At 38.2% G+C, this 25,637-nt stretch overlaps 1 protein-coding gene across 2 annotated transcripts; it reads left to right on the top strand.

The window, feature by feature from the left end:
• The first annotated feature begins 704 nt into the window (after positions 1 to 704).
• On the top strand, positions 705 to 25,288 carry LOC110063182 (NPC intracellular cholesterol transporter 1-like). Of its 2 annotated transcripts, none has more exons than XM_089287561.1 (23): positions 705 to 916; positions 3,595 to 3,841; positions 4,656 to 4,729; positions 5,661 to 5,780; positions 7,074 to 7,221; positions 8,058 to 8,158; positions 9,121 to 9,241; positions 9,838 to 9,961; positions 11,025 to 11,137; positions 11,624 to 11,686; positions 12,666 to 12,708; positions 13,347 to 13,413; positions 13,893 to 14,034; positions 15,126 to 15,263; positions 15,855 to 15,894; positions 16,811 to 16,978; positions 17,705 to 17,826; positions 18,774 to 18,929; positions 19,122 to 19,247; positions 19,865 to 20,009; positions 21,006 to 21,127; positions 22,316 to 22,607; positions 23,304 to 25,288. In XM_089287561.1, exons 1-23 carry the CDS (start codon positions 810 to 812, stop codon positions 23,384 to 23,386), a joined length of 2,862 nt encoding a protein of 953 aa, XP_089143687.1. In that variant the 5' UTR covers positions 705 to 809; the 3' UTR covers positions 23,387 to 25,288. The 2 variants fall into 2 exon arrangements, with proteins under 2 accessions (XP_089143687.1, XP_089143688.1); XM_089287562.1 differs by lacking the exon at positions 705 to 916 and adding an exon at positions 1,316 to 1,665.
• Positions 25,289 to 25,637: the final 349 nt, after the last annotated feature.

Genomic DNA, 25,637 nt, shown 5'->3' with positions numbered 1-25,637 from the left:
AACAACCTAGTTTGTGAAATAACGCTCGATCAATATCCACCGCCGAGGCTGTAATAACTGAATTTATGTAATACTGATAACTGAATTTATACACTATTAATTCCAAACCTAAATATATTCTAATTGAAAATAATATTATTTTTATGCGAAATAAAGATATCGTATTGAATTGAAGCGATTTCAATGTGCGCACTCGAGTAGCCGAGAAAGTTGCATGTTTTGAATTTTTAGTCGGCACACAGAAAAACGTGAAGATGACGCACAGACTGACGCAGTTTGTGAGTCATTCGACGGCTACGTTAAGCGTTCCAAATAAAATTAGCCGTGTTAACATCTTTGAATATCCACTAAACCTAACGGGCTCCTGACAAACCCATGGTTATACGTAAACTAGTTTCACGGGAATAGCCCATGAGCAAAGGTCGAGAACGACAAAATCTGTTCTTGTTTGTTTGTAGTTTTGCTCAAATTTGCATAATGACGTCAACGAAGTCCAGCTAGAATACCAAGGATTACTCTGGGTCCCCTCCCTTATCTCTCAGAATAAATTGCAAAATGTCTCTTAAACACCATTTTTATACTATCTCTTCTATTCCCTGTCCAAAATATTTCCACTTATGCAGTTATTTACAGCCTCTTTTAGTTTACAGAACTATCATAAATGACTAGGAAAATGAGTTTCCTTGATATCCTTACCTACCCCATCCTGGTGCGGAATTGATTGATAGTGCTTTGTCATCTTACCGCTTTCGAGTGTTGACAGAACTCAAGTGTGTGAAAACCAGCAGGCCGGCAGGAAACGAAGCAAAATGGATGGTCCAAACGCTGATAACACCGAAAAAGAAAAGCAAAATTGCGGATGCTTGACCAAAATAAGTAATTTTATCACTGGTTCGTTGGAGAAAGGTTTTTACAGGTGAGTAAGTTTATAAGCTACTCCGTTTTGCTGTATTTTTGTCCGTTAGGCAGTTTTACGTTCAAGATAATCGCGGTTAATATAGTGTAAGCTTATCTGTAGTTCGAATATGTAAGTTTAAAGGAGAAAACCAAGTATTTTAACTTCGCCGACCGAAGTCTGTGTCAGTTCTGAATGCTTCTTAAAGTAAAATTTAAAAAAATTTACATTGGTATAATTAATGGCTTTTGACACTTTTGCTCAAACTTACGTAACCAAAGTTGAAAACTTGGCGATATTTTGGTCTTGTTTGCTTTTTTTGAGGAAAGCACTTCTACGTCCTTGGTCCAGATATCGAGCAGGGTCAAAGTGTGGGCTAAGTTAATAAGTAACAGATTATTTTTATTGGCCTTCTTGGGTGATTGCGGAAAATATTCGATAGAAAGTACATCATGTTACGTAACGCTGAAGCACGAACAAGATTTTCGCAGATCACTTTCGGTCTAATTTGGCTTTCATTCTGGCGAATTGTTAGAGAAACTCACGTCTACTTTAGATTCGGAATGTAGTGTTATCTTCATTGATGTCAAATTAGTTAAATGAGGCACAATGCATGTTTCGTGCTTTCTGCCTGATCTTGGCCCAAGTTTGCAACATGGCCGCCTTCCACCACAACACCTGCTTGATGTAGCTGTCTTGTTTTAAAATCCCGATTCTTTCTCAATATACGTATATCTTAGCGCCGCTGCTTGTGTTTCGTGTTCATAAAGGTAAGGAAATGTTTACACTTCAATTAATGTAAGTTGATCTTCAGTGTCAAATGTAAGAACGTACAGTTTAAACTTTCAGCTAACGAACTTGACGCTCTGTATTTCGGGATTGAAGATCCAAGGATGGGTTATTAATTATATTAATTTAAAGCAGTATATCCAAAAAGAAGTAATAATTATTGTAACTATGGTTGGCGGTTGTGTCTGAAATAATGACATATCTAAATAGCAAAACAATTTGGTTTGCACAGCTGTGTTGATTAATGGAAACAAGCTTTATTTGGCTGTCCTATTACAAAGTTTAAATTGGTTATGATCGTGTTGACTGAGTAAACAAACTTTCCCATAACCTTTTTTAGTTTCAATTCTTCATCTCTATCCTGCTTAGAGGGTCGTACAGGAGTATTCTTGTGATGCCTGATTAGCTGATTTTATTTTCCATGATATGTGAGTTCACGAAATTATTCTTCATGATCTGGGACCTAAAGGTTTTTCATGACCCGTGAAGAACTTGAATTATTCACCGATATTCTTAATTTCACCATTCAATTCTACGTGATTTTGAGATGCGGGTCCTCCGAATGGTTACAGTCGTCTATCAAGAGTGACTTAGACATGTGATTTGCAATATGGAGCATTGACTTAACCTTTCACTATTTTTCTTTCTTCACACACTTTTTCTAGTGTAAGAGCAGGTTATTAGAAAGAGTATCCTACTTGCTTATTTTTGCGATTCTGGAAAACGAAATTGTTATAGCCTTGATCCGTGACCCTCAATTTTTTCCGTTCATGAACCGTGCCATAGAACCCCCCTGTGCGACCCTCTGCTTAGGATAAATCTTAAATTCAACCTTAAAAAATTCAGCAATTCAGCACAGCTCAAAAGTGTGTGTAAGTTACCACCTCTTGACTTGTTTCTCATGAGACAATCTTCAAGGATCTCCAAAGATATTGACAATGGTCTTTGAGGATCCTATCAAGGATCTTAACCAAAGCTTTAAAAATGGTATTGTTGCCAAGATCCTCAAAGATCTGTTAAGACCTTCAACATTCTTGAGAGGGTCTTTCGGGATCTTTGTCTTTCTGATGCTAGTGTTTCTGAGGGTCTTTAAGGATCTTCAAAGATTTTCCTCAAAGACCTTGCCAAGATATTTGAAAATCTTGGAGGATCCTTGCCAATATCTTTTCTTTACAATCTGATATTGTGCAGTTCCAGAAAATATCCATACCCCCCCCCCCTCCCCCACATAAAGGATTGGAATTTTTCCAGGGGGTGGGGCTGGGGGTTCTCTAAGACCAAAACATTTAAAGAAATGTGTCAAGCTTTATTGGAATTTCCAGAGGGGTGGAGGGTTTGGAAACAACCCCTTCTGTTGAGGAGGTATGGATGTTTTCTGGAAAAACACAGTCATTTTATTTAGGATCTTTGCAAGATCTTTCAGAGATATTTTTAAGAATCCTTGGAAGATCTTTTTCTTTGAAGATAAATAGAAGTCGTACACTGTAAATGATCTTGTTGGCTCTTAGGCAAGACTCTTTACTGTGAAAGTGCCTCTTTTTACATAGGAATATAAATGGGTACGGGTAAATCAGTTGAGATCCCTGTGATGGACTAGCCATCCCATCCAGGGGAGAAAATAAATATTCTAAGTAGCTTTGTGCCATGAAAACTTGAGTTAAACACTGGCTGTATGAGTCTCCTAGCTTAAATGCAGACTTAGACGATTTCACACCAAGCAAAAGCCAAAGATAGACTGCTATAACCTAATCTTGGTATAGGGGTTTGCCATGATTATGGTATTTTGGGGAAAATCTTAGTTGTCTTAGTCTCAAACTGGGAAAGTGTCAATGATGCAGAGAAAATCATCTGTTTCACACTAGCTTTTGGTAAATAAAAACACACTTTCAAGCTGTCAAATCTTTCCACAGATTGGGTAAAGCAGTGGGTGGAAGTCCATGGATCACGATCTTAATTTGCCTGAGTGTCTGTGGTGCATGTCTCGCTGGGCTTGTCAACTTTACTCAGGAGAGTCGTGGAGATAAGTTATGGACTCCTGGAGATTCCACAGCTCAGAAACACAAGAACTGGGTTGATGATAATTTTCCATTAGAAATGCGTGCTTCTGTTGCATTGCTGGTGACTGAAGATGTTCTTACACCTTCCACTTTAAAAAAGGTAAAGAAAGATATAAATTAATGCTATCTTATTTCAAAATAGTTACTCAAAAGATTAAGTCATTAAGTTTGTGGGGACCATCGAAAAAGCAGGAAAGCAAAACAAAGAAAACAAAAAATAAGGGGTAGAAGACCTGTGTGGGAAAGACCCAGATTCCTACTTTTTTTCTCCCAGTCAACCCCCACATTTTTCTTTTGTTTTCCCACTTTCCCAGTTATATGACCGAATGGATGCATGTTGTGTAATTAATTGATTAATTAATTAGTATGTAATTGTACTAACATAACTGGTCCATATGGAAGAAATATTGGGTCAGTTCTAGATCTTCTTCTTGCAGGTCTATGGACCTTGCTGCTGGCAAAGTCCATAAACTTGGAAAAAAAAAAGGAACAGTATTCTCCAATACTAGTTCAATAACTTACTTATTATAATGGCTCTTTTTAATCTGCGGCTAAATTTATATACCTCTGTGATCCATTCTCAACAAACACGCAAGAAAGGTGAGCATTTATTTACATATTTTCTCACGTTACTTTCGTGAACATAAAAAATGTCTTTGAAATTTTCCTCCAAACATGAAGGTAAACAGATTTCTACTTGACAATAAACTGTTAACTTTGTGTAATGAGTTGAAAAAGTAATTTGCCAAAATTAATTTGTAAGCAGTACATCGTAGCAGTCTGTATTGCAGAATTCAGACCGTAAGGGGAACCAGTCTTTTTCATTGTGGACCAGTTCAGCTATGTAATGTATTTTTTGTTATTAATTTTATTATTACATGTATTAATGGACATGATTTCTTTTTACTTGTTAGGCACTTATGATTCATAATGAGGTCAGGGGCATGGATAATGGCACAGACAAATCATGGGAGAAACTTTGCTTCAGGTGAAATACAGAAATCTTACTGACATTTTTACTGGGTCAGGTAGGAGCTCTTGCAAGGCCTCACATAAATGGCTTGATACTCTTTGAGAGAACAATGAACCAAACAACAGAAACAATATATGTACTCCTAGCCCCAAAACAGTGACAGCTGCTACACTTTGATGGCGGGGGGACTTGGTAACCTCATGGTTAACGCACTTGACTCGGGATTGAGCAGTCCCGGTTTGAGTCCTAGCTGTGGACATTGTGTTGTGTTCTTGGGCACGACACTTTACTCTAACAGTGCCTCCCTCCACCCAAGTGTATAAATGGGTACTGTGAAATTTTATGTTGGGGGTAACCCTGCGATGGTCTAGCCCCAGGGGGAGACTCCCATATAAGAAGGACAGGAGTGCTCATCTTATCTTTTAGGATTTTAAAAGGCAATTTTGATATCTCTCAGGGTATTCAGCTTCAAAAGGTCCACAGCGGGAGCTTTCGCGGTACCATTTCAAAGGGCACTGAGCCAAAACAATACAACAGGGTGATAATGACTTATGTTGTTTTAGAATTGGTACCTCTAAGGTGTGACAAAAATTTCAAGCCACACCCATAAAACAAGACCTTATTACCTCTTACAGTAGGGGTTCTTTTCAAAATTTTCAATGAACAGCCCTTTCCTTTTTATATGGGGGTCCCCACCAGGGAGGTCCAGCATCACATCCACGGGGGAGTAGAAATATGCTAAGTTGCTTTGTGCTACAGAAACTGGAGATAAGCGCCTGCCTGATGGGCCACGTGGCTCATATGCAGACTTATCCTGTAGGGGTAGGAAGCGAGAGTAAGGAATAAAGTTCAACCCCTTTTTTTGGACTCGTACTTTTCTGTTGGCCACTGTTAATTCAGATCTACATGTTTATCAACTGTTCATGATTGCTGTTATTTGTTTTAGAATTGGCCCTGTGTGTTTAACTAATGGCTTGTTGGAGCTGTGGTCATTTGACGAGGCTACCATTAATAGTCTTACAAAGGAAGACATCCTGAACAAGGTCAACCAACCTTCACTCATAAGGTACACTGTATAGATTGTTTTCACTGTTACAGATAAAAACAAATAAAGCAAAAACCATTTGGTGGATGTAGTCAAGAAAATGCAATTTTATAGAAGATAAATAAAGAATACAGTTCTCCAAGTTTTAGGTCTGTGTGCCTTCCAAAATGCCAGATATTTGTTGAAATGATTCATACAAATTTACAGAGCCCAGTATGGAGCCACCATGTTGGTGTACTTCTGTGGTGTACCAATATAGTGGCCAGAAAATAGTGTAACCATCTGGAACTTACTTGGATATCTAGGCCATTGATTATCTGAAGTGCACAAACATACATGTATGCTCATATATTTAACACTTTTCCTACTACTTTTACTTCACAAATGGCTAAAAATCACAAGATAAGATGGTATAATTTAAGTTTGGACAAGGGCAATAATATAATTGTAGCTCTACACCGTATGTCATGCACCCCCGTTACCCTGAAACTCAAAATGTCGTGGTTTCCAATTGAAGGACGCCATTGAGCAGTAAAGTTGTCAACATATATTCATTCACACTTCTTATACAGTATATAATTTCCGATGAGGATAGAAACTCTGGTGTCTCTTTAATTTTGGATTTTAGAACTCGATGGCATCACATGAAAATGATCGATCAACTTCAAAGTTTTTTGTCATTTGTTATTATTATCCTATTCGTGCAAGGCGTGAAACTCTTCCTTGCAGAATATATTCCAGAAATTAAATGGAAAGAGTAATATTATTATTAAATATGGTATGAGGCTTTTAGCCAGATGGGTATCTCGAAGTTCTGAAGGTGCCTACTTTTTAAAGACAATTGTTTTCTTTTTCACTTGGTATTTTCAATTATAAATATTATTGTTCATTTGAGTAGACCCCATAGCACATTTTAGATGCCTATTTTTCAAATCTTGGCTAAAAGCCTGCACAGTACCTAATATTGTAACCCTGAAATAATTGTGGTGTTCATTTATTTGTTCATTCATTTGTTTGGTCCTTCTATCATTGTGGTTAGCCTGTTCCAGGCTCTCTGTCTGTTGGGTTGAGCAAAAGGAGAAGGAGGCAAGTGTAAGAACAAAGGGGATTTGGAGAAGAAAGTGGGTGAGGTCACAAACTCCTCACCCTTTTTCCTCTTGTTCTTCGTGGCAGCTCCCAAAAACAGGCTACAATTTGGTACATACATGTACCTGAGCCATTTGTTATTTGCAGACCATTCATTTACTGTCTTTGGGTTCATTTTGGTTATTTCTTTATTAATGTTTTTGTTCTTTATTTGTTTTGTATTTTCAGTCCTGTTACCAAAAAGAGATTTGTGTTGTCCCAATACCTTGGTGGGATTAAACGGAATTCAACAGATCACATTGTGAAAGCAGAAGCGATGTCGATGTCATACGGAATAAAATTCAGTCCTGAACTGAATAAAAATACAGGAGCTTTGGTAGGTTGAACCTAAAGGTTGCTTGAGTCTACTTCATTTAACTATAAAAAGTTATTAAGTGAAAGTTTGGGAGAACTCCAAAAAGCTGTGAAAACATTGGTCTGTCGGCTGTTCCCACAGCATTTCTCATTCTCCCAAACCTCCACCACAGGCTTCCCAAACTCATGATTGGAGGAATCAATCAAATATTAAAATGATTTATGTACGCTTATCGAGTGGGACATGAGCACCTAAAGTGTGCGGTGTTGTGTTACACTTCGGCCATTGAGAATTTGGGCACTCTAAAACGCAATGTAAGGAGTTTAAAGTAACAAAGGATAAAAACGTACAACAAAATAAAATGTTACTTTTTTGGAACAAAACAAAGAAAATATACTCACCTTGCCTGGTTTCTGTTTTCCATTTGGCTTATTTCATTGTTTTGGGTTTTTTTTGAAGTGCTTGTAGCAGCTTTCTATACATACATGTATAGACAAAGTCAAGGCTGGACAGAGCTGTTTCAAAAGACCTGTACCGTGAGGCCGTTTTCCAGCCGAAATTTGAATTCACTGCTCTATTTCCCCCTCCAATGCAAAAAAGGATATAGTTCATCTCTCCTCTTTTCTGGTCAGCTTGGAAAAATCTTCCTCCTTGCTGCTCCAATTTGAACAATTTTTGCCTCACTGCTGGAGCTTTCAACTTTCTGCCACACCTTGTGGTACCTTGTAGTGGTCTCACATTACAATGAAGCATCAAAATGCTTTTATGGACATTTTTGACTGTGCATCTGTCTGGTAAGTCGCAGTTGCCACGCTGGAGCTGGGGCTATTTCTTAAATACCGTTATTTTATCCTCAGGAGGATCCAGTGACAGAGGCATGGGAAGAGGAATTCAACAAATTGATGGACAACTTAGAGCTGCCAGAATCTATAGAACTGTTTTACTTTACCCAGACAGGGTAAGTTTCCCTTGCACAAGGGGTGCACAGGATAAGGTTTAAAGTGACTTCTGATGTAATGTCAAACTCTCCTTGTGTTTCACAAGAAAATATGAAGCAATTTGGAGGGAGAATCTAGCAATTTATCAAAAGTCACTTAGGACTGTTTTTTCCAGGCACCCTTTCATTACTCTTCCTAGTAACATTGTGAATCTTAATATGGGTTTCCATATTGATCGCAGATACTGAGCAAGTTACAAAAAGGCAATGTTCAAAAATTATTATTTTTTATATTAATTTTGACAGTGTGACACTTAAGTAGTTTGATAAGGAAGCTTTCATTGGTTGCTGCCAAAATCCCCGCCTTGATTAATTCTGGAATATTACTACAGCTATAGTTGCAAGGGCAAACAATAAATTGTAACTGTATGTAAGAAAACAAAATAAAATTGAAGTTCACATCACAAAGGGAAGATGTGTTACTGTACGTAAGTTGTACACAATTATCAGATAAGATAAGCTAAGCTAAGCTAATAGGATTTTTTTTCCATGAAAATGTCAACTGATGTTGTAGATTTTGACACTTAATTTAAAAATTAAAGAAATTATTTCTATTGTATTTCAAAACTGTCTTACAAAATCATTTCAACTTGGGGGCTGGGGTTGTCTCCCATATCCTATAATTATTAATAAATATTGGCCTAAATAATTTGTATCCCTTATCGTGTTAATTCCTTTTTCAAAAACAGCAATTTTCCTTCTCAATATCCCAGGATATCTGTTTCTAAATATTTCATATCTTCTTTTTTGCATTTGTTCTAACCATATTTAGATTTTTTTTCTTTTCTTTCATATTGTGATTCACAAAGAATATGACAATGGAAAATAAGAAGTTACATGTAATTGGTGTCAAAAATTCATTTTCAGTTAACCCAAAACTTATTGTTGAATTCATGAATGTTTAAATTTGATTGGAATGACAGGTTACAGGAGGATTCAGGCGGGACTATAGAAGGTGATGTTCAACTTCTGTCCATCGGATACATGCTGATCATTGCTTATGTGGCCATCATGCTTGGACAATTCACCCGTCTTCATATCAAGGTAATGCTACTGACAAAAGTTAACATACGTTTACACGCTTGCATCTCTTGTTGCTTCATTGCAGGCTAGAAACTCTTTGCACACTGGGGAAATAGAGAGACAGCTTGCAGTCTAGCTATTGTTTACCATTGATAAAAATGCATTTATCATTTATCAACAGAGCTGTTTGTTATTGTGTTTCATTAAACCAAAGCCAAAGTAATCACTCTGGCTAATGACAGGACAGAGACCATCTACTGAACCAATCAAAACTCAAAGCACATGCACTTGTAACAAGTGTGTTTTGCAAAAAGATTGTGTGCAAGCTAGTCAAGATTGGTTTTGCTGTTACAGTGGAACCCCGTAAATTTGCATGGTCACCAACGGGCCACAAAAATCTGGCCATCTTAAAGAGGTTCTTAAAATAACAAAATGAATTCAGGAGTGAGCTTTTGTTTGGGCTAGAATAAAGTGGCTTTAATAACAAGGTGGCCATTAACAGGCTGGCCATGGGTTGGGATCTCAGTGTATTTATGATTGGTTTAATCCATAGGTGGCACAAGTATTTTCTAAACAGATTGTTTAACCTGGATGAATTTTTTGTTCTCTGTTACCAGGCATGGCTGGCTTTACTTGGAGTTGTGTGTGTTGGGTTAGCCATTGGTGTGTCATTTGGACTGGCCAGTGCATTTGGAGTTTTCTATGGACCTGTTCATTCCACACTGCCTTTCCTCTTACTTGGTAAGATCACTTAGCCTGTTAAGAAACTATTCATAATCAGACCTGCCAGCTCTCACTATTCTGCCATGAATGTCACAATTTTTTATCTTTTCTCACAGCTTCATGACAAGACTCCCAATCTCGTGGTTTTTGGGGAAAATTCTGAAATGAAATATTTAGTACTTTTGTGATTAATGATGAATGCTAGAGTCATAAAGTGATAAACTAATAGAGGAGAACATTACCCTTACCCACCAATACAGGTACATTTAATCATTTGTACCATACTGACTGTGATTTGTGCTTATGTTGGCTACTATTCCGTGCCGAGTTACCCTGTGTTCTTTGCAAGTTCATAAAACATGTCCACCACAGGAAAGCAATGTGTAGTTCCAGAAAATATCTATACTCACAGCAAGGAAGGTTAATGGAAATTCCAAGGGGGAGGGGGGTTTCAAAAGCCCATTTTTTTAAAGGAAAGTATGACACTAAAAGGATTTCTGGAGGGGTGGGGGGAGTGGTTCAAGCTACAAAACTTTCTGTGGGATGGGTATGGATATTTTCTGGAACAGCACAATGAGAATCAGAGAGAAAATGGCAAAAAGAAGGGCTCATTATTTTAATCTTCATTGAGGGAAAAATTGGAATCTTACTACCTTTTTTACATAGTTCTTTTGATTGTTTTGTTCATGGGTCTCCCAATTTCCCTTTACCAGGGGTTGGTTGGTGTAAATAATAATTTATCTGTTAAGTTTGGGAAGTAATATATTCAACATGACAAAGACCAAGAAGAGATTTGAAAATACAATGCACAGCAGAGTATTTTTGATAAACTTTGAGGTGTTTGGAAATGTGGTCAAACAGTGGACCTCAAGTGCTTGATATTTATCTCTCAATCAAAACTAAAACTAAGGAGAAAATGGAAGAATAAAATGGTAAAAATGTTTGTAGATTAAGTGCCATCATGGTGAAATTGGTACAATGTATTATAATAAGGAATCTTTAGTTGTGATTTACATAGTACTGGTGGTGGAGTAGAGTAATATGCCTTTTCTGAAGCAATAAGACACAATTCTATTTCCAGGTATTGGTGTCGATGATATGTTTGTTATAGTACAAGCATGGGACAACCTGCCCCCCGATGTTCATAACAACCGTGATGTCGCAGAACGCATTGGACTTACTTTAAAACATGCTGTGAGTACAATAGATTCAAAGGTGGATGTCTCTGCCTACATGTTGCTACATGTATGTGTACATACATTGTGTTAATACACATCGTTTGGTCATAGTATAAATAAATATTTAATAAAAAATAAACAAGTAAATAAATAGAGTGAAATAAACAGGAAATTGCAGTGGCACATCTCACTCAGATGCTGTCCAGTTACTATATCCAAATCAAATTGGAAAATTTTAGGAAGTGTTGATTTTTGTCAAGGGAAGAAAACCAGAGAACCTGAAGAAAAGCCCTCAGAGCAAGGTGAGAACCAACAACTAACTCAACCCAGATATGATGTTGGGTCCAGGATTCAAAGTTACCCCTATGCCACAATGGTCACTGGGAGGCAAGCATTCTAACCAGTGTGCGATCCCTGCTCCCCATAGTATTGTTTTTTATGCAATTTTCTGGGCAGGGTTATACAACTGTATGATGAATGTGCTTATTTTTTCTGCTTGCAGGGCTGCTCAATTACAATAACATCCTTGACTGATTTCTTGGCCTTCATGATAGGAGCGAGCACTGTGAGTTTTTATTTATATTTTAATTTATGTATTTGGTTGGTTGTTTCTTATAATTATAAAATAACTTGATAAGTTATTTTAATTAATTATAAGTAATTGTTATAATTTATTTATAATTTATTTGTGATAAATTATGCTGACTAATGGCTGCCCAGTGTATTTTAACATTTATTACATGTATAATAATACACATGAAAAAATTACTCGATTCTGATTGGCTAAGAGCAGTGCAGTTCAAGTGTAACACCAGTGCAAAAAGTGTAACATCAGTGCAAAAAGTGTAACACCAGTGCAAATTACACATCAAAATTCTGGATTATGATTGACTGAAAGATAATAGGAATTTTTCTAAGAAAATGATATCAGGTAAAATGATGACAAAAATTTTGTGTTGAAACTTTGAAAAAAGTTTTCTCAAATAAGAAAAAATGGCTCCAAGGAAGATCTTCCGGCACTTCCTCCGCGCAAATTTTTTCATGTTTATATTATTAATAAGTAATCATACGGTTTTTCTCGTTCAATTTGGAGTTAATTTGCACTTGTGAGTTTTTCAAAAAGCTGAAATTACACTCACCGAAGCGGCTCGTGCACTTTCAGCTTTTTGAAAAACTCACTCGTGCAAATTAATTCCAAATTGAACTCGAAACCGTATGATTACCTATACTTAAGTAGTTGTTCACATTTACAATTATTTTGATAAAGGTTGTCCAACAGATTAGCATAAATTAGTCATGACCTACAGTATACACAGCAATATGGTGCCATAATGTGTTTTTTGTTAGTTGTTACATCAAATTCAAAAAGCCAGTTTGAAGCAAAGAAGCCACAAAGACCTTTACACACTATGCTTTTGCCAAGAGCCACCATATACATGTAACTTTCCAGCATTGTCATGCTTGGTTTTTGTTGAATGAACCTTCACAAAATCATCTGTATGTAATTCAAGTCTAAAGTGTATCCTTTTTGTTTTCATTCACAGATATTACCAGCTTTGAGGTCATTTTGTATATATGCTGGAATAGGTGTGTTTGCTGCAACTTACATCATTTGTAATTTATTGGAGTTTAGTGTTAGTAACAGTTGTAAAATATATGTGTTGTAGGAGATAATGTCAGTAGAGAACTTTCTGAAATTTTTTGTTTTCTTGAGTCCCTGTTATAGATGCACTTAGAAATGAAAGTTTGGGACATCTTAAACCATATAAAAATCATTTCCCTCAAGAGATGGCTTGATTGGAAACATCCTTTTCCATTACAATAACCATGGCTGTAGCCAGACTAAAATTCTGATTGAGGCAATGCCGGAAAAAAAAATACTTCTTTTATATTGATTTATTTTTCAATGCATAACCTCAATCACTGAGTGTCAATCGAGTGTCAACTGAGGTGGGGTGTTGATTGAGGGTCGATCGAGGGTATCGATGGAGGGTATTGATGGAGGGTATCAATGGAGGGTATCGAGGGAGGGTATCCATCGACACTCAACCACGGACGCTGCTAGTGCACATGATCCCCTGTGTCCACTAGCTACTCTTAGGCCATTTTGTCCTTATAATCTAGCCCACTGCAAGCATCTGGGATCATTTTCTCAATCAAATCACCTCATGAATACTGTAAGTATTATTTGCAAGGTTTTATTAAAATCTGTATTCTGGTTGCAGGTATCTTGGCAGACTTTGCCCTTCAAGCCACTTTGTTTGCAGCATTCTTAGCTTTGGATGCCCGAAGGTACATGTAATTTCCATTTGCTCGATCTTGAAAGAAGTAGAGAGAACTAGACTTCAAGTTCAGAAAACTTTTAAACTGTTTTTAGCCAATGATCCTTGCCTATACTAACGGGAAGATTTTTAACACCTGAAGAAATAGACCTCTTTGGATGTTTCTATCAAGGTTTAGTAGCCACTCAGTTGTGTTCTATTGGAAATCTATTCTGTGATAGATAGTGAGTAGCATAGCAGTATGCCCTTGTGAACAAAATGATCGGGGCCTCTTGCCGTTTTCGAAGTGTCTGTGAAGAGGATTTAGATAAAGTTTTGAACAACTAGTAGATTTATACTAAAACAATAATTATTATTAGTTTATTTACTCTCGATTTCTATACGTGATAGAAACCTTGAGCCGATTGTTTAATAGAAATCAAATTTTATTGCACGTGTATTGTACAGGGTGTTTTCTAAACTTAACTGTTTTTATTGAACTATCTGCAGACAAGGTAAAAAACGAGATGGCTGCTGCTGTTGTATCAGGCTAGGAGACAATTACTCAGAGTCATCGTGCGGCAAGAGGAATCTCTTGCAGGAGTTCATAGACAAGTATGTTGGACGTGTCATACTGTCCCTTCCAGGAAAGGTATGTGTTCCAAGTTTGGAAGCTTGTAAGGAATCTTTGTTTACAATGCTGACAATAAAAATAAATATTTTTTATTTTTAATTATTTTTCATGGTGCTAAATACTAAAATAATACAACAAGTATATTTGGGTTTGGATTGAGTATTGTCATTGAAGGAGCTGCAGTCATGCCATTTTGGGTTATACTTTTGGTCATGTAAGAAAATTACCTTTAAACTGAAGGAAGCCTGGAAATAGTAAGGTTTACTAAGTTAGAAGGATACCAAAGAGATAATAACAAATCAGAAAGGAACAAGGATGGTCAAGAATTGAGAAAGTAAACACGGATTACCAAGGATGAACGTGAAATGTTTAGACTAAACTTTTTAAGATGCGCAAACAGTGACCTAGCTCCTTTAAGTTATTGTTAATAATAATAATAATAATAATAATAATAATAATAATAATAATAATAAAAAACTCGGTTGTTCTCAGCAACCCTAACGGCTAAATGAACCAGTTTATTAGGTTTTCAAGTAGGCCTCCAGCCTTGTCATTTCTGTTTGCAAGACAGCAGAGAGAACTAAACAAAGAATTTACAGATTAATTTTAAGAGCTGTTTCGAGTTTTGATCTGACATTAAACTCATCAACAATAGATGAGCTTGGGGATGGTGCCTGGACAGATAGTGGAGCCTCGAGCACAAGAGCCGGGCACGTAGGGTAACCATGACAACCCTGTGAGCGGCAACCACCAGGCACCGTCACACTGTAAAAAACAGTGGAACCATGATACCTACCTCATACTTACCAGAAAGGGAGGGAGGGTAGGGAGCGAAGTCGCCAAGCACAGTCGAAAAGGCAAGAATGCACGTGAGAACGAGCTGACCTCAAAAGCCAAGCTGTAAAACCACGCGACCCCCTGCAAACCCCAACTACTGCGCATATCCACAACAGGGGAGGCTGCTGACCAGCATTGTTTCACGTTTAACTTAGATTAAATTGCATTTAACCGCATATAAAATGTTTGATTGAACTGAAAAGTTCAGTCACTTACTGTAGTGTTTACTATTCAGTGGCAAAGTTCTAATCAACTGTATTTTTCTTTTGCAGATTATCATTGTTGTCATCACAGGAAGTTTGTTTGGTGTCAATCTCTATGGCACACTAATGCTGAGGCAGTATTTCGACCAAGTGTGGTTCTTACCTCCTGATACTATGGGCTACAAATACAGTGTCACAAATTCTAAGGTGTGTACTGTTGTTTGGTATCTGAGTGATCTCGATCTGACTCACAGATGCAACACATTTCTAAGCATTTCTGGTTCCCAGGCCAGTTTCAGTTGAAAAGTCCACCGATGTCTGACTTCTGGTCATTTTAGTTGTGTCGATTTCACTCAGATCTGATTGGCTGATTGGCTGATTGGCTGACTGACAATCAAAATGTGCATTTTCCGCATGCTCAAAAAATTGAAACGTATCTCAGGTCCGAATTCTCATTGTTGACCAAGAGGGTCGAAACCGCTAGGGACAAGAATGTTCTCAAATCCCATTTGTGGTCAATTGAAAATGAGAACTCTGCTCATGGTCAAAAGCTCAGAACGAACTAGAGGTTCAGAATCTTGGTACTAATCAAAAGAATTCTGGTCTCCGGAAGTGACAAAGATTTTCAAGTTAACAGATGACAAAAATAAAGAAAACGAACGACTTGATTCATGTAATATTGTCTTGATAAACTACCAAATTCTCAGAACGAATATTCAAAGAAATGTATGGCAATTAGTAAAGAGATATGTATTTTGAGCTTTGAATTAAAAGGTTTTATTATTCATCCTATTGCAGTATTTCCCCGTGGATGGGGCTCCATCAAATATCTACACAGGTGGGTGAACTGGAAACGGTATGGAGTGAAAAAAAATAAATGTCAGATAGCCGTGAAAAGTCCCTGCGAAGCTGCAAGAGGGGTGTTTTGACAGAGATGATTTTTGGAGGCAGCGTGACTGAGTGGTTAGGGGGTCGGACTTGAAATCCGGAGGTCGCGGGTTTAAGTCCCGCCCTGACCACTAAGCTGGAGTTGTTTCTCGGTAGACCCTAGTTCAACTCCTCGGTCATGCTTGTAAATGCCTCCTGCCAGTTCGGATTTTTAAGCCAATTATGTTTAGTTGATATGTTTGTTTCTTTCAGTTTAAGTGGCATGACTGTGAACTAGCTAGGTGTAGCTAAGCGTGTTAACCACTATAAACAACAACATTTGAACATTTTTTTTGAGAGCTAGAGGGTTGGTAGGCATTGTTTCGACTTCCTCAAAATGTCAGCTAAGTTGACCAATAACCAATTCCATTGACTTTTTCTCCCGAGAATTGTTTGGGGCGATTATGTTCATAATTTCACGAGAGATCTCTTTTCCTTTAGTTTGTCGGGCAAGAAACGAAAACGTAGTGCAAGAAAAAGTGGCTGCGTGAAACCAGGGCATGAGCTCGTGGCCATTTTTCCTCACGTTTTTTTCCATCTTCTTGCTCGATGAAGTAAGGTTTAGTAACAGAAATTTGTGTCTTGTTCACACGTGTTCGATGTTTAGTACAAATGGGGCAACGTTTCGATGCTGTTTTTACTAAAGAAATATTGTGTTCCACAAGAGTTTGGCAGTTGACCCTCATGGGTACCTGCGGAGCTGTTTTGTAATTGGAAGTAAATGTTAAAAACTCTGCTAACTCTGTTCATATTAACTATGCTCTGATGATTCTGTTGACTCTTATCCCTGGAATGAAAGTCTTTCATTTCTTTTCTTCTTTATGCAGCAAAGTTTAACTATTATGAAAATCAAGGCAAACTTCACGGCCTTTATGCTGTTGCAACCAGTGATAATTATGTGATCTCGAGCTCAGTGACTAGCTGGTACGAGGAATACATTAACTGGGCCCGTAAAGAGAAGCCTGGAGGGTACTTCGACCAGAACACCACTCCTTGTAAGTGAATTTAAACTTAAATGATCTAAAATCGCGATAAGTTGCGGACTGACATGTAATTTGGCAATTCCTTCCCAGGGCTGGAGAAAACTTTGAAACTGGGTCAAAGCAGAGTCAGAGATGTACACTAGACCAACTGAAAATAGAAAATGCCAAATTGAACACACCTTGTAAACTACCCATGATGGCCTCTTAACTTGTAGCCACTTCAGAAACGTGTGGAGGCAAGGTGGGCGGGGGGAAGGGGCCTCCGCCCTAAAGGGCGGAGATATACATAGGGGTAGAGATTTCCCGGGTTGGAGTGTAGAAAAAATAGAGAAAACTTTCAGAACATCTCAAACAGACACTCCTAAACGGTGTAGAACCCCTTTAACATCCCGTACGAAAGTGCACCCTTTCACCTACCGTGAACGAGTCACCTTTTTGTACAAGGGACGTTAAATTTAATAATTACCTTTTCTGTCAAAAACGGTATATAAAGGGGTAAGGGTTTGGAACTACCAGCACAGTCTTCTCCAATCCCGTATCGTATTCTTCCCCCTCTCCCCCGGGAGAGGGGGAAGAACCATTAGTACTGAAGGGCCGGGAATATACTCTTAGAAGGGCCGGGAATCTACTTTCAGAAGCAGAGAAACGTTTGGTCGTGTGAAAGCAACACTTACGTGTAAGACTAAGCAAGTCGTTGATATTGTACTTAACTGCATTTTTGGTTTTGTTTCATATTAGGGAAGATAAATAGCGAAGCAAACTTTTACTTGTGGCTGAACGAGTTTCTTCAGGGGCCTGGGATCAGTTATCGAAAAGATATCCGCGTGCAGAATGGGACGGGATCTCTGCCAGAAATCACGGTAAGACTTCATGTACCAAAAAAATGTGTGTTTCAAATCTTTAGCTTTTAAGGGTAATTTTAAGGTAGTTAGAAAGGTCTGTTAAATGTTTGTATTTCAGAGCTACCATATGTGGGAAATTGATTTACTCGTTTTATTGTATTTAAATCAACGCCACTAAAATAAACGCGAAAACTTAGTTCATCTTCATGAGGAAAATTGACACCAATGCTTCAGTGGAAATCGAATTTATGGAAAAATCACACAATTCTAAACGACTCAAAACGTTCCTCGGATCGTTGTTTTCGAGGTGATAATTCGTATCCTCGAGTAACGGTGCTGTGCAGTCTTGTAGCTATATCTTTTTTTTCCTTCCGAACAATTTTTTTTCTTAATTTTTACCTTAAAAGTGATAATTTGCTCACCAAAATTGTGCAATAATAAATATAGGTCACCATGCTTGATGGAGATCTCTTACGTTGTGTACGTGAACGCGATCATGTGCGCGCGCTAATGACAATGAAATCGTGCGCAGTAGGGATGCGCAATGCAATACTAAGGAATCACCTTAAAATGACGCGCACGTTAAAAATTCTCGTGAATATTTCTTTTTTGGTGTTGTACTAGTTATGCAACCCTTTCGCGTGGTATGCCATGGAATATCCTACGAGTCACTTATTTTCTCGGTATACATACGAGCCTTTCGGCGAGCGTATACACCAAGAAAATACAAGTGACAAGTGGGATATTCCATGGTATACCACGAGAGAGCGTTGTATAACGAATTTATCCCCTGCCATAGAAAATGCAGTGGCCAACACAATCAATGAGACATACGTGTCGTGGTTAGGTGTAATACCGTCCAATATACAACGGCTTTCCTGTATTCTGATTGGTTGTATTTTCTATGGCATGGTATAAAATATGGTATTGAGATGATCAGTGACCAAGTTTTTCTCATTTGCCAGGCCACTCGATTGAGTTTACGACACAAAGATATGGACACAACACGGAAAGAGATAAACGCTATGGAGGACTTGCGCGAGAAAGTGGAGGAAGTCTTCTCAGACGAGAATCTTGCCTTTCCTTATTCAATATTTTATTTGGGATGGGAAACAAATAAGGTATAAGAAATGTCGTGTAAAGGAAAAATAATAATATAGCCCGTTATACACTTTATTTGGGTCCAGTTTTTTCTCTGGAGTCTTGCTACCGAGTTATATAAATGTATAGTTCCTACAGTAAACCGTTACCAAAAAGGAAGCTTTAAGAGATTACCCAAAAAATAACTTTGTTTTTCATTTGTCTACCTCCAGGTGATTTCAGAGGAGCTGTTTCGTAACATGGCTCTAGCCCTGTTGGCAGTGTTTATTGTCACACTGATTGTCCTTGCTAACATATGGGCCTGCCTTCTTGTCTTCACTTGCGTTGGCTTTACTTTGGTATGTGGTCAGTGGTTTATAACTTTGGGTATGCGTGTTACTAAGAATGTTTATAATAAGCCAGGTTTCTTGTCCCTGTACCTGCGTTCGGTTGTACCACTTTCCTTTACTACACTCTGTAGTTTAAAAAAAACTCCTGCCTTCTATCCAACCAATCAGATACAAGGTAACAAACCAATATGACTTGGTCGCACGCGTTTTCCCGCTCTTTTCGCTGGTTACGTGTATTTTACTCGATTTTTCATTGGTTCATTACATGGTTTGTAAATGCTGTGATTGGCTATTGAGGCAGGCTATCGGGGGGCGCGATGACTTAGTAATTATGCCCTGGACACTACATTAAGTGTGTTCTGATAAACTAAACTAAACGTCAGGACAAATTTGGCACTTTTCAGAGCATTTTGAGCCATATATACAGCTTTTCGGCAGTGTCACGCATCGTGTGAGTTTTTTGCTCATTTCTACATTAAGTGGTCTGACTAGGATATTGTGTTGTGTTCTTGTCTTGGTCAAGCCAGTTTACACAGTTTTCACAGTGCCTCCCTCCACCCAGGTGTATAGCCAGTTAATTCAAGTAATTTACTTACTGTACTAATATTTTACCGGTTTGTTTGTAGGTCAACATCACAGGCACTATGCACTTTTGGGGTCTTACAATTGATACTGTGACCACCATTATCTTGGTCCTGGCAGTTGGGTTGTCTGTGGATTACGCCTCGCACGTGGCACACACATTTATGATTCTACCTGGAACACGATACCGTAAGTCATGGTCGGAGGTAATCTTGAACCCAGACCTCCCACTTTTCAGTGTCAATCAGAGTGGGACCTGGGTACGAGATTAGGCCGGAGACAGTTTGTAATCTTGTACCCAGATCTCTCGCTTTCCAGTGTCAAACAGAGTGCGGTCTGGGCACTAGATAAGGTCGGAGGTAGTTTGTTTTCCAGTCGAGAATAATTTGACTTTGTAGTATAGGGAAAGTTTTGTTTACAGTGCTTGGCTTATTAGCATAAGCGCTTCAGTTTTTGATCCTTTTGCAAAAATATCAACTTTGAATATTGAAAGGGTTTGCACGATTAAGTGCCCCAAGAAATTTGCCCCCGATGTGTGAGATTCTTTTTGTGTGACGCCGGTGTAGGAACTCAAACGAATGTGTAGTCCATTAGCACTTTTCTCACCCAGAAATATTTGCAATATCGCCTTCAATTTTACACGAAAAGATCTAAACAGTTCGGAGTTCCTAAGTTTAACACACTCGTTAAATGCTTGGAGTCACTTCGCTAAAAAAACTTACAAGACAAGGTACTTTCTCTACGCTAAGTCGTATGCTAATAAGGCAAAATGTAACAACGACGTCAGCAACGGTTGGAATACATTGCGTCCAAGTCGGAAGTTGCCGTGGTCGAATAATAATTCCGCCTTATGAAAAAAATCCTTTTTCATAGCAGTCAGAAATCGTTTTGAAAGTTGGAAGCATTTATAGCTGATGACTGTCAAAAATTATTTGTATTTTATATGAAAGGAATCTTCGTGTTCGAGGTCGGAAATGCTTCGTGTAGAAGGCGTATTTAGTAATGGTGTTTAAAATTCCTCGACTCATGAATGTTCTATGCAATATATCTAGGAGCTAAATAAAACAAAATAACAAAATACTTACAGTCAATTGTCATGATTGGTACTCAACAAAACCATGTTCGATCAGTGTAAACTTTAAATAACAAGCTCAATTAAAGAGTGTTATTTTCGTTAACTTTCAGAACGAGCCCGCGCTACCCTGCGGGATATTGGACCAGCGGTTTGGAATGGAGGTTTCAGTACATTTTTAGCCGTAATGCTTTTGGCGTTTTCCAACTCGTACGTTTTCAAGACCTTCTTTAAGGTAAGCACTAGATTACTCACTAGTGAAATGTGTAAAGGTTATTTGGCGGCAAGATGTTTCATCCCGCTGGAGTTTTAGTAGATGCAGTCAAACATTCTCGTTTTTATTGAAATTTTGCTAAACGCTTGTTACATTCGTAGCAGCACTTGCAAGAAAATGGGGCCTGGACGAAGGTTTAGAATTGTTAACAAGTACACGTACAAAGGACTCGCAATTGACCTCGAAATTTAAGCAGAAAGAGTATTTGTACTGACAAACAATACTTAAGGACGTTCGCGCGAAAATGTTCTACTCGATAGATTTTCTTCAAACTTCTACTGCGGACAGCTAATGAATTGCTTGTTTCAGAAATGAAAAAAAAAATTAGCGCCACCGACTCCGTTTCAGAGATAAAGCGCGTGGAAAACTAGTCTCATTTTGAAAAATTGGAGCGCGTAAATCAGCATGGTCTCAAGGGATTTTAGCTTAAAATATTAAAGATGAATAAACGGAGATAAACTATCCTAGTAATATTTTGTATAAGTGAATCTGTTGCGTTCGTAATTCCAAATGTTGCAACATCTTCACAAAACGTAACCCTTCAAGAGACATGAAACCACTGCACAGATCAGCGAAGAGCTTAAAAGGTCGGAATTCGATGGTGCATTTTGCCAAAAATTCAATTTTTTAATCGAAAGTTTTTCTTCATTTTTTCGCATAACGTAGAAAATCGGTGGAGAAAATGATCCATCAAAAGAAAAATAGGGTCACCGAACGTCCAAGATCGTTAAATCTTGGCAAAGCTATGGCAATGGCCATCTGCCATCATGCGCAGAAACAATTAGCGCGAACGTGTGTGTGAAAGTCATCTTTTCGGCAGAAAAAACAGATGATACTTTAATTCCCAGTTCCCTCTATGAGACGCGCCTGCAGGGAATCATGGTAATTTTTTTTTTTTTTTCCATCATCTTGGACTGGGTATTTGTGTTGATGAATACAACTACCGTGATTCCCGGTAGGCGCGTCTCATAGACGGAATTGGCCGTCGGTAGACTATTCTCATGCGATTGCGTGACTTTTTTATTAGATTGCGTGACTTTTATCAGTCACGGTCTAAATCTGCGAAGACTAAGGCCAGGGGACTTGACCAGAATTCTCCTTGTCGTTGTACTTTGTAGTTACAAGTTCGCCTATTATATTCCTCTTTAGGTGTTTTTCTGTGTAGTCTTATATGGGCTGTTTCACGGCTTATGCTACCTTCCCGTGCTGCTTAGCGCGATTGGGCCGTCACCATACGAATCTGCTCTGGCGCATCCGTCAGCGCCGGACCACAAAGATGGCCGCCGTTCGCCGGTCCATCCAGCTGGGTTGCCAGGAGACAATGCTAGTTATGAACTGGCTGTGGCTAATGGTAAGAAGTCACCCGTGAAGAGGGACAGTCAACCAGTAGCGGAGACCACTAAGAATGGCGACTTTCGCATTCCCGTAGCTGACTATGAAGGTGAAAAGGCTAAATGTACTGTGTAGTAAGCATAAGATGTGTTTAATGTATCATACTCAAACTCATTAGTAATTCATCAAGTTAAAACAAAGAAAATCACAACCTTGAAGGAGGTTTGGATACCCGGTCTTAATTAGCATTGATTTTGACGATTTTACTTCTCCGTTTTCTCAGTTTTTGTTTCGATTGAGAAGATATATCAAACACTCGAGACAGTGTTTCATCGGCTAACCAAACACCTCGAATTTCGTCAAAAATACTCCGCTGTACGTCGTATTTTCAACTCTCTTCTCGGTGTTTGGATATCCCGATGAAACACTGTCTCGTGTTTGATATATTACCTCAAATGGAAACATCACCATCTCCCCCGGGCGTTTGATCAGTTACTTTTTCCCGGGAGAGAATTTTCGTTTGTGGTTGATATTGGGGTGGGGCATTTGACACGATATGAGAGAAGCGGGAGAGAATTTAAAAGCGTTGTCTTGGAATCATGGTAAAGCTCAAAAACATCAAGAGACAGCGTCGAGGGTCCGACAAAAGGCCTGGTAAACTTTGCGCTGTGTTTGGAGGTAAATGTAAGCCGGTTCTTGGACAACATGGGAAGCAAAACCATCCCCCCCTCCACCCACCCAAATCGCACCCTCGTTATCCTCTTCCCATTTCTTTCTTTCTAACGTTACGGTCTTTGTGTGTTAGGGGTTGATGTGGCTAACTTGGCAACCTCCAAAGAGAATGAAGGATTTCGCTCCAGTGTTGCAACAGATCTGGACAAGGCTTGAAACCAACCCAAACGTCACAGTAAATAACGTGTTGTAATTTTCCACCCGCAGAAGTCTTTTAGCTTTCCTGATAATCCCAATAGAAAATTCAGTCACCGTAACGTCCATATTACGGCTTCCTTACTGTATAGCACATACTAGTGCTATGTTGTGCTTTCCCTTGGAACTAGTGAACTGCCCGTAACATAGAGATTGTCCTTAAAGGAGCTCAGTCGCGGTAGTTTGAGTTATTTTGGCCACATAAAAAATTGCCTTTAAATGGTAGGAAACCTGAAATTAACAATTTAATAAGATAGAAAAACACCAAAGAGATAATGATCAACCATAAAGGAACAAGGATGGCTAAGGATGGAGAAGATTAACACGGATTACAAACGACGAATTTGAACAATTGAGGCTAAACTTTTCAAGATGCGCAAACCGTGACGTAGCTCCTTTAAGGAGGGTCTCCACTGTACTTTAATTTTCTAGTAGTACGAATGTAAAATTAACATTTCTTCAGCCCTGTGTGGAACACAGGTGCATAGTGCTCTAAACAAATTCGCCTTTGTGGAAGTTTTCAAACCGCGAGTGGTTCTTTTCATTGGCGTAGCTGTGCGTAAGTTTGTTTCCAGGGTCTGCTCGGCGGTGAGAACACAAACCTTGAGAACGAAAGCGAAAGAAGCCAATTTTCTAGCGTCGAGTGTAAATTCGCCAGCTGAATTGGCGGCGTCAAAACGCTAGGCAATATTTAATGCACTCGTTTTTCTAGAGGCACTTTTCTTAGTCTTACCCGCGGGTAACGGGGCGAATACAGAGCGGGACCTGAGGTAGTTTTCTTGATATACTATAATTTTACAAATAGTAGATCATTGGTAGAATGCATCTTATTTAAGACCGTGGCTTTTCAGTTGAACGAGGTCGCAGTCGAGTGAATATTTATTCATATTAACTGTCTGGTCAATATTTAACTTTTGATTTTTTAATTTTTTTTTATTATTATTATGTTTTCACGTAATAGCTTGTTGAACAAGTATAATACCAGATGTATAAATTATTTATAACGTTTGCTTGCACGAATATCGTAAGAAAAAAAAACGTGAAATGTTTAACTGGATATCATATCACAGACTTCATAATATAGCACATTATTTCTCGCACCATCTTATTTTATTTGGCGTGTTAGTGTGTAACATCGTTGTGATTTCCTGTTGATTAGGGAACCTGGACGCGAGTCTAACTCGTGGAAATCGCAGTGAAACTGTACAGCGGTAATACGCACTAAAAATGATATTTAACCAACTGAAGCCATTATATCGAGACAACAGATTGTATTTACTGTGTAACGTCTTTTTAGCATAACCCATTAGCTCCCATTGGCTATTTTGAAAATGAATGATTTTAAAGCTGACGTTACTGACGTCATTGTTTACATTTTTGCCTCATACGACTTTGAAACGAAACGAATTCACTTAACAGTTATTGAGTTGTGAAGCGTAGTGCATGATGAAAGTTTTAGCTCTACTATTTGGGTGTAATATAATTACATTGGAAAACATATTGGCATTCAAAAACTATCAAATATATGGGTGGCAAAATCGCTAATGAGCCCATAAATTCTTTGTTAAATTTTGAATTTTTATAGTAAACCTGCGTCGCACAAAAAGTACTCGATACATCGGAGTCAAATTCCTTAGCAGAACTAATCTTGTTATGCCCTTTCAATGTTCAGAACTGATATTTTTTGTAGTGCGATCTAAACCTGAATTTCTTATCTTCTAATGAGGCAAATATTGTAAAGAAAGATTCCTCTATTGACGGTTTCCTTATACCTAAGGGTTATACAACGTCTGCATTTTAGAATGATAATTAGGTTATTACAGTATATACAGAATGTTGCAATAAATGACATATCCTTGGTAATGTTGTGTTGAAGCGTTGCTAATTAAATATACTACTGTGGCGTTGCCACAGTGAAGTTGCTACCAATGTAACGGAGACCTTTCAGCGATAAAGAAAAGTTGCAACCTTCCCAAAATGCGCTGTCTAGCTAATTTGTGATCTTAAAATGGAACTGTGGATGCCTTTTCGTCTGGATATAAAATGGCAAGCTATGAAGGTTATTTTATTTTATTTTCATTACGGAATTTATTACGTAAAGAGATAATTCTATTAGATTTGAAGGCAATATATTTTTCAGTTTCGTATTTGTTTTTAAGAATTCTCCTAAAGTGACTAATCGACGGTTTAACATCTTTATGCCTACGACTCC

Source organism: Orbicella faveolata, unplaced genomic scaffold (assembly GCF_042242905.1).
Source record: "Orbicella faveolata isolate gen_17 unplaced genomic scaffold, um_ofav_v1 contig_14, whole genome shotgun sequence".
Classification (NCBI taxonomy): domain Eukaryota; kingdom Metazoa; phylum Cnidaria; class Anthozoa; order Scleractinia; family Merulinidae; genus Orbicella; species Orbicella faveolata.
This window is presented reverse-complemented; position numbering and strand designations above follow the sequence as displayed.

Coding starts and splice junctions, on each gene's coding strand:
- LOC110063182 (XM_089287561.1), top strand. CDS start 810: ATGGATGGTCCAAACGCTGATAACACCGAAAAAGAAAAGCAAAATTGC. Junction 11,687..12,665: donor TCATGATAGGAGCGAGCACT/GTGAGTTTTTAT, acceptor TTTCATTCACAG/ATATTACCAGCTTTGAGGTC. Junction 18,930..19,121: donor TGGGATGGGAAACAAATAAG/GTATAAGAAATG, acceptor GTCTACCTCCAG/GTGATTTCAGAGGAGCTGTT.